General features: G+C 45.6%; 1 protein-coding gene across 1 annotated transcript; it reads right to left on the minus strand.

The window, feature by feature from the left end:
• Positions 1-2,539: 2,539 nt before the first annotated feature.
• BAAT (bile acid-CoA:amino acid N-acyltransferase) lies at positions 2,540-7,216 on the minus strand. The gene is given in 4 exon segments (XM_034774947.1): positions 2,540-2,597; positions 2,599-3,134; positions 4,590-4,792; positions 6,751-7,216. Coding segments are annotated over 4 exon segments (1,263 nt in total).
• Between the last annotated feature and the right edge of the window lie 2,372 nt (positions 7,217-9,588).

The following is a 9,588-nucleotide window of genomic DNA, read 5'->3' on the forward strand; positions in this document are numbered from 1 at the left end:
ACTCCTACTTGAAGTCAGATATGCATATTTAAGGGCAGAAATAGGGCCATATGGCCCTGAAGCCATTACTGGGGATTTGCACAGTATTTTTCTGAGGTGGGCGTGTCCATGTTTCATAACTGCATTATGGTGTCATACCATGAACCTTGCATTTAATCTGTCTCCTTAGTTACACTGGTGCAAATGAAAAGCAAAACCACTAAAGTCAAGGGAGTTACTTGGGATTTGGACTGGTGTGACCAAGAGGCCAATTTGGCCCTGATGATCTCCATGGGGTCTGGCACGCTGTTTCATTCAGAGCCTCCACTGAGCCATAAGAATAAATGGCACAGTCCATAATAGCTGAGTCTGCATTTTTTGTAAATCATATTGTACAGAGTTTTTAACAAACGTGCTCTTTTACAGTTTGCACGGTATTATTAAAAATAAACTAAGGGGAGCCCATTTACAACAAACAGAACCAGAGCAATAGTTTCACTTTGTGGCTTTTACTTGTTCCTAGGGTTTTCCTGCCTCTTGTTTTTCTAGCATGGTGATAACTGATATATATCCCTTCTAAGGAATGGAGCCTCTCTGTACTTTCACTGGAATGTTTACCTGACTCTTCCAAGTTGGTGGTTCTTGGCTTTTTGGATACCGTATTTTTTTTTCCGAAACAGATTGGGGAGGGGGGTGAAATCACAAAAAAAAAAACTTGCATCCAGGGTTCTGTCATTTGTTTTTTGAAGAAATGCTGGGATGGTTCTTTGTGTCTTGCCTTACATGTGACTCTTCTGGCTTGGTATTGTCTTGGGAATCTACTTTTTGCCTTGGGAGTGGCAGAATGTAGACATGGGATTGGTTTTAGGGTTCCTGAGCGACCCCCGGTGGAACCACTGATAGGTCTCAGGTTTCCATGCTCGGGCCTTGATCCAAAGCCCAATGAAATCAGTGGGAGTATTTCCTACATCCCGCTGTACCAGGAAGAGGATTACTTGCTAGCAAAGGTTCCCGGGAGCAGGTGCTCCTCTCTATTGCTGCCATTGTAGATGTGACAAACCTGTGCTCTCTAACTGGCTCTCTGCAATAGCAGCTCAGTCATTTTCAAACACCAGTAGAAAGGAGATGAGACAGAACCATGTTTCTGTCAGGTGGGTGAGGTAGATCCAAAGTGTACAGGTTCTACCCCACTACAGCTGAAACCGTATTAGTGAGAATAGTTCTATCATTGATTCCCTGGCATGGATGAATGGAGACTTTTTTTAAAAACCGTCCTCTCCAGGTTATTAGAGAGACAAGGTGGGTGAGGTAATATCTTTTATTGGACCAACTTCTGTTGTTGAGAGAGACCAGCTTACAGAGAGCTCTTCTTCAAGTCTGGGAAAGGAACTCCGGGCATCCCAGCTAACTAGAAGATGGAACAGATTGTTTCGCACATATAGTTAGGACATATTCTAAAGGACCAGTCAAGGTAGAGTGCATGTGTATAGATGCTAACTACTTACGCTAAACCATGTGTTATCCCTTGCATTTAGCTGTGTCACTGGGAGTATCATTCCCAGACTTCAAGAAGAGCTCTGTGTGGCTTGAAACCTTGTCTGTCTCACCAACAGAAGTTGGGCCAGTAAAACATTACCTCACCCACCTTGTCTCCCTAATATCCTGGGACCAACACGGCCACAACTGCACTGCATACAACAATGGAAGCTGTCCAAGTTAAGGTACAGATCTCTCCTACAGAGCTATGGCTGCACTTGGATTTTCAGACCCTTAATTCCTGACTGCAGCTTCTCTAGTTAAGGCTGCAGTGTAGAAAAGGTTAGAAAATAAGAGTGGTCAAAACACTCAAGGCCACTTGTCTACACTAGTCTCCACTGGTCGAACTGCACATGGTGGGAGTTATGGATTCAAAAACTCCTAGTGTAGACAAGGCCTAGGTGGTCTCCAGCATAGTTTAATGGTGCAGCAGCACGTCAGAGAGAAAAAATCCTCCTTCCTACTTCTCAGGGAAACTGTTTAACTGCCTGTGACTTGTAGGGCTGGGAAATCAGGGCCAAGTTTCCAGTGAATCTGGTGAAGGGCTGGTTTGGACAGTTGCAACTATACACATCACAGTAGACTTACATGGTTTCAGTACTTTCCCCTTAAAATTTGGGATTCGCTTGAAGCAAAAACTCAAGGGTTGGAACTGCTGGGAAGCAAAACTGGAAAATTTTGCTTAGAACTCTGCAGACAGAAGCCACCACCAGACTCCCATCCATGGGGCCTGATCCAATTCCCATAGATTTCAGTGAGAGCTGGATCAGGCCCCAGGCACATGAATGATTCGATCTAGTAGAAGGCAGACTTGTTCATGCATTTGTGTTTCCCACCTGCTATTGGCTGCAGGCCTACAAGAGAAGATGTCCACGTTGTAGTGGTTGGAAATGCACCCTCGTCCCCAAGGTGGTGTATTTCTCTTTCAGTCGATACCCAGAATTCACAGATTGTTCCAATATTTCTTGATCGGGTTCAGGAGGGCATGGGGCACAGAAACTTTTCGGTCCAGGCCTTCCTGTTTTCAGAGTTTGCTGCTTCCTGTTGGGCACAGGTGGTGCCAAAGGAATTTTTGGATCTCTCCAAGAATGTTCCTGTGCGGCGGCATGGGGTTGGGCTTCGCCTCCCCACATCCAGGGCAAGACGACAAAGGGGTTCCGTGAGCAGAGGCAGAACGGGGACCCCGGGGGCTCTATCAGGTGCCCAGCGCCTGGATAAGACAGCAGAGTGGAGTTCTTTCTCCCATGTCTCCTCATCCTCTCCATCACTTCCTCAGCATATGCTTTGCTGTTGTAGTTCTGGTCACTTTCTCCCACCACCAAGAGGAGCTGACCCTGGGCCTTTTCAACAGGAATGATGCTACCTTGATTTGCCTCTGCTCGAGTGTCCCCAATGACACTGAAGAAAGAGAACAGCCCCAGAGGTGTGAACCGCACACACTCAAATTTGTAAGGTATTGGACTGATGTGGAGATCACGGTAGCGCAGCGCAGTCCCGTGGATGGCATTGGTCCCGTTAATGCAAACTGTGGCTGTGATCTGTGGTAGGAACGTTGCCATTGCCAGTGCAATCTCAGCACCTTTGCAGATTGCAACCACACCAACTCCTGCCCCTCCCACCTGAAAATACACCATAAAGAAATACATTAAACGTTAAATTAATGTCCAGCCTTCGTGTGTGTGTTCTGCCCTTTAATGATTCCTGTTCTCTGATCAAGTGGCACAACAGTGACAGTCTTGTCTGAGCATATTTAGTGTGGCTGTCACCAAGATATCTGGACCTTCACTAGTAAGTCAAGATAATACAAGCATCCAACTGACATAAGTTTGAAAGATGGATATTCACCATTGCACCTTAAATTATGCAAGGCAAACACAAGCCTGCAAATGCAGACTGTATTTGCACGTGGCCACTTAGATGTATGTAAATATTCAGCTTTCTACATGCAATTGTGCAATTAAATTAAATATGCAATTATAAGTATGAACTGCAAATCTCCATCTTGCTATCTCCATCTCCAAAACTATGTATCCACTCCCCATATTTTCCACTTTAAATGTGGCGGTCATAATTACCTTGGAAATTAGCTCCCTGTCTCCCTACCACCACCACCATCTCTACTTTAAAAAAACAACAACTTTGATTACATACGTGCTTGTTGATAGCTGGGTAGACATTTGAGCTAGCAGGCAGGGGCGTGATGTTAACCCTGCTGAGCAGTATGAGGGAAGAGAATGGGGTTGCACCACTAGATGTGTCATCCTTCAGAATAAGTTTAGATGAGGTTCTGTCTAGTCCACCTCCCATGGAAATCCCATTGCACCCCCACACACACACACACACAAAAATGTTAGATAAAAACCTTGGTATCTTGACCCTATTGCCTTGCTCAATAACAAGTTGTAGTGCCTAACACTGGGTGAGACTCAAAATGATAGGACATGTTCCTCTTTGAACGCAGAGCTAGTTTTCCTACGGATCCAACAGGACCCATTCTGTGAAGCAGAGAAGATTGTGATGTAGTCAGAAGGCCAAAGATAAGACGAAGTCTGGAGCACCTCTGAGCAAACTCAACAGGAGGAGAATCAAACTTGCAGTTGGTCATCTTTGTCTTCCCCGGGAGGTGTGACAGTGGGTAAGAATACCCTGTTAGTGGCAGGGATTGCAGGGAGTTGCAATATGGACCGGGCAGTAATTCAAGGTATGTCTACACTGCAAAAAAATGGTGTATTCTTAACTCAGTTTAGCTGCCCAACATTAGCTAACTCGGGTTAAAAACAGCAGTGACAACACAGCAATTCAGCTTTTGACTCAGGTTAGTAGCTCAAGTTAAAGATTATATGGGAGAATGGGGGTGACCTTGAGCTACTAACCTGAGTTAAAAACGACGTTGCTGTGTCCTCACTGCTCTCGTAACCTGAGTCAGCTAACCCAAGTTAAGCACACATTGTTTTTTGCAGGGTAGTTATACCCTTAGACACACAAGCTACACCTTATGGAGTATTGTTGGATTTCTTCGGCAGTAATTGCGATAGGGAGACAAGATATAGAACTTATCTGTGAGCAGAAAGTACCTTTGGATGTTCCAAGAGTATGTTGGCAGCTTCTTCAAAATATTCCAGATCCACCTCATCTAGAAAACTGGGTAGGTCTTCATACGCAAAGTATGCTAGGGCCAGTGCAGCAAAGCCACGACTGGCAAGGAGGCTGGCTCGGAATTCAGTGAGTCCACCCACGAGACCAAACATGTCAATCAGCCCTGGAAAAGGACCTTCCCCTGAGGAGAACAAGGAAGAGAAAATGAGTGAAAATCAGAGACATATACAAGGAAAGGGAAGCATGGATTCACAGAATCACAGAAGACTAGGGTTGGAAGAGACCTCAGGAGGTCATCTAGTCCAACCCCCTGCTCAAAGCAGGACCAACCCCAATTAAATCATCCAAGGCAGGGCTTTGTCAAGCTGGGCATTTAAAAACCTCTAAGGATAGAGATTCCACCACCTGCCTACGGAACCCATTCCAGTGCTTCACCACCCTCCTAGTGAAATAGTTTTTCCTAATAGCCAACCTAGACTTCCCCCACTGCAACTTGAGACCATTGCTCCTTGTTCTGTCTTCTGCCACCCCTGAGAACAGCCAAGCTCCATCCTCTTTGGAACCCCCCCCCCTTCAGGTAGTTGAAGGCTGCTATCAAATCCCCTCTCACTCTTCTGTTCTGCAGACTAAATAAGCCGTTCCCTCAGCCGCTCCTCATAAGTCATGTGCCCCAGTCCTCTAATCATGTTCATTGCCCTCTGCTGGACTCTCTCCAATTTGTCCACATCCTTTCTGTAGGGGGGGGGGCCATGCTGGAAACAATACTCCAAATGTGGCCTCACTAGTGCCGCATAGAGGGGAATAATCACTTCCCTCTATCTGCTGGCAATGCTCCTACAATGGAGCCCAATATGCCGTTAGCCTTCTTGGCAACAAGGGCACACTGCTGACTCATATCCAGTTTCTCATCCACTATAATCCCCAGGTCCTTTTCTGTCCTAAAGTGTTGTTTAGCCAGTCGGTCCCCAGCCATGCATGGGATTCTTCCATCCTAAGTGTAGGACTCTGCACTTGTCCTTGTTGAACCTCATCAGATTTCTTTTGGATTCTTTCCCAATCCTCCAATTTGTCTAGGTCACTCTGGACTGTATCCCTACCGTCTAGCTTATCTCCCCAGCTTAGTGTCATCCGCAAACTTGCTGAGGGTGCAATCCATCCCATCATCCAGATCATTACTGAAGATGTTGAACAAAACCGGCTCCAGGACCAACCCCTGGGGCACTCCGCTTGATACTGGATGCCAACTAGACATTGAGCCGTTGATCACTACCCATTGAGTCTGATGATCTATCCAACTTTCTATCCACCTTATAGCCCATTCATCCAATCCATACTTTTTAAACTTCCTGGCAAGAATACTGTGGGAAATCATATCAAAAGCTTTGCTAAAGTCAAGGTATATCACGTCCACCGCTTTCCTCATATCCACAGAGCCAGTTATCTCATCATAGAAGGCAATCAGGTTGGTCAGGCATGACTTGCCCTTGGTGAATCCACGTTGACTGTTCCTGATCACCTTCCTCTCCTTCAAGTGCTTCAAAATGGATTCCTTATGGACCTGCTTCATGATTTTTCCACAGACTGAGGTGAGGCTGACCGGTCTGTAGTTCCCCGGATTCTCCTTCTTCCCTTTTTTAAAGATGGGCACTATATTTGCCTTTTTCCAATTGTCCGGGACCTCCCCCAATCGCCACGAGTTTTCAAAGATAATGGCCAATGGCTCTGTAATCACATCAGCGTAACAGCCTCAGGATCTCCAGTTTGCACACAGAGAGCTCGGTTATGAAGAGGAAGAAAGCTCTGCATGGCTGTTCACAAGCACTGGGGCTTGTGCCTTACGTAGAAAGATGAGGCAGATGAGAAAGAGGTGGAGGACAGAAGAGAGAAGAGAGAAAGGAATGGAATTGGGGGAAAACTAACCAACGCAGCTGAGATTTTTGCACTCATGACAAACTCCTGGGGACAATCTTCAGGACAGGAATTAGTCACAGAAATTATCTGGCAAACAAAGACATTGGAGAAGATTGCAATCAGTTGGCAGACCATTCATGAACAGAAAAAGGAACCTTTGCTGAATCAAGTTCTTATTTATGGCTCATTCACCCAGTTCTAGAACCGCGGAGACGGGGATTCTCTCACCTGGAGGGAGGAAGAGGGCTCCGCGGACTCTGCTGCCCCTGATCTGGACCCGTTGTACTCCGGGTGCCACGTACCACCTCTCCACAGTCTGGCTGGCTGCAGGCTGATCGCGGGGTGAGGAAAACATGGGGTGATATGAGTCGAACAAGTCCAGGCGAACCCGGAAGGGACTCTGCATCACATCCCGCTTCATCAGCCTATGGAACAGCTTTTCTGGCTTCAGGCACTGAAACAGACCCATGGGCTGCACACCAACGTAATCCCCTCCAGTGGCAGCAGCCCGCTCCAGGTCCACCTCGCCAGCCTCATCTGACCAGTAGAGTGCTTGGGAGTAGAAGAACAGCCCTTTCTCATCGGTCAGAGAGGCTTGGAGGGTCACCAGCTGGGAGGGGGGCAAGCCAGAGACCTGGATTTTCAGTGGTTCATCAGCAAGGGATATCTTCGGGGTGACTGTGAGCCTGATCATTGCTAAAGCAGGGGCTGCCGATAGCCCTCAGGTGCCTGGGAAAGAAGGAGAGATGAAAGGATGAAATTAGGAATACCAAACAGTTAAACTACAGTGTGCTGAAATAGGAGGTAGGCATGGAAGATTCCGATTAAGTCAGGCCATCCAGCCCATTACCTGGTAATACTTAGTCTTGCTCACAGCAAATGCAATCACAATGGTGTGAACACTTGTGCACCATGAGAAGCACTTGTGTACGTGGCTATGTGGTGTACTAGGAGGTTTCAGCAGCAGTCACCAAGGCATCACTGAATCAAAGGTCTGAGTGGAGCTCACGGTTCAGAGACACTCATGAAAAAACCATGGAACAGCCCAACTGATTGTGGGGCTTAGGATTTCTGAATGCCACAGGGATTGTCGATCATAGACCAAGGGGCTCATCTGCTAGTTCTCTGCTTGGAATAGTTTTTACTGCAACCTCCACACCCAGTTAAGATGTAAATAGCAATGTGCTGGAGGTGCAAGAACACATGTGACAGGTTTGGTCACAGAGACTCCCTTGGGACTGTCACCTGAGGTGCTGAAACTACCTCTGAGCCCGTTTCCCCTGTCAGCTTGGGACGTCCAGTACCCTGCCTTGTTGAGCCAGACACGCTAGCCGGCTGCAACACAGATCCAGGGTCTGAACCACATCCCAAAAGCTGCAGGTTTTAACTGAAAACCACTCAGCAGGTACTCCTGTCTCCAGCACCCAGACACCCAGCTTTCAATGGGATCCAAACCCCAAATAAATCCGTTTTTACTCTGTATAAAGCTTATACAGGGTAAACTCATAAATGGTCTGCCCTCTAGAACACTAACAGAGAGATATGCACAGCTCTTTGCTCCCCCAGGTATTAATCACTTACTCTGGGTTAATTAATAAACAAAAGTGATTTTATTAAGTATAAAAGATAGGATTTAAGTGGTTTCAAGTCATAAGACAGAACAAAGTAAGTCACCAAGTAAAATAAAACAAAACATGCAAATCTAAGCCTAATACATTTAAGAAACCGAATACAGGTAAATCTCACCTTCAGAGATGTTCCAATAAGCTTCTTTCACAGACTAGACTCATTCCTAGTCTGGGCCCAATCCTTTCCCCTGGCACAGCCCTTGTTCCAGCTCAGGTTGTAACTCAGGGATTTCTTCTGACTGACTTCCCCTTTGTTCGGTTCCACCCTCTTTTATAGCTTTAGTACAAGGCAAGAATCCTTTGTCTCTCTGGGTTCCCACCCTTCCTTCTAAATGGAAAAGTGCCAGGTGTAAGATGTATTCCAGTTCAGGTGACATGATCACAGGTCACTGTAAGATCTCCTTCATTGGAGCCTAATAGCTGGAAGACAGGTACGTTCACAGTTCATTGATTCTGAAGCACCCTTAATGGCTTCCACTTAACATGTTTACATCATTAATACAAGTTTATCTCTTATTCTCCTAACTCCAGACATAGACATAATACATGCAGACAAATAGAATGAACATACTCAATAGATCATAAACTTTATAATGATACAATATAAGAGACCTTTTGCATAAAAGCATATTCCAGTTACATTATATATACATTATATATTATGAGCATATTTCCATAAACATATGAAGTGCAACGTCACACCACATTTCTCAGTATTGTCAAATGAACAATATTAAATCAGAGAGTTAACTGTTTGAAATGAAAGAAAAAGACACAGGACATTGTAGAACAAATCTAGCACAGCTTCCCCCCCAGTAACTTTTTCAAGGACATTGTCTTCCTGAGTGCTGCTTGTTTATGCAACGCCTCAGAGCGGTGAATACCTCATTGTTTCCTTACAGCAGAATAAACAATACTTAATCCATTAATTATGTGAGCAGGGCTCTTTTTATAGATTCATAGACTCTAGGACTAGAAGGAACCTCGAGAGGTCATCGAGTCCAGTCCCCTGCCCTCATGGCAGGACCAAATACTGTCTAGACCATCCCTGATAGACATTTATCTAACCTACTCTTAAATATCTCCAGAGATGGTGTCATAACTATAAAGGGAAGGGTAACAGCTGTCCTGTGTACAGTATTATAAAATCCCTCCTGGCCAGAGACTCCAAAATCCTTTTCCCTGTAAAGGGTTAAGAAGCTCAGGTAACCTGGCTGGCATCTGACCTAAAGGAACAATAAGGGGACAAGATACTTTCAAATCTTGGGGGGGGGGGAAGGCTTTTGTTTGTGTTCTTTGTTTTGGTTGTGTGTTTGTTCTCGGGACTGAGAGGGACCAGACATCAATCCAGGTTCTCCACATCTTTCTAAACAAGTCTCTCCTATTTCAAACTTGTAAGTAAATAGCCAGGCAAGGCGTCTTAGTTTTCCTTTGTTTT

This window comes from Trachemys scripta, chromosome 6, assembly GCF_013100865.1.
Source record: "Trachemys scripta elegans isolate TJP31775 chromosome 6, CAS_Tse_1.0, whole genome shotgun sequence".
Taxonomy (NCBI): Eukaryota; Metazoa; Chordata; order Testudines; family Emydidae; genus Trachemys; species Trachemys scripta.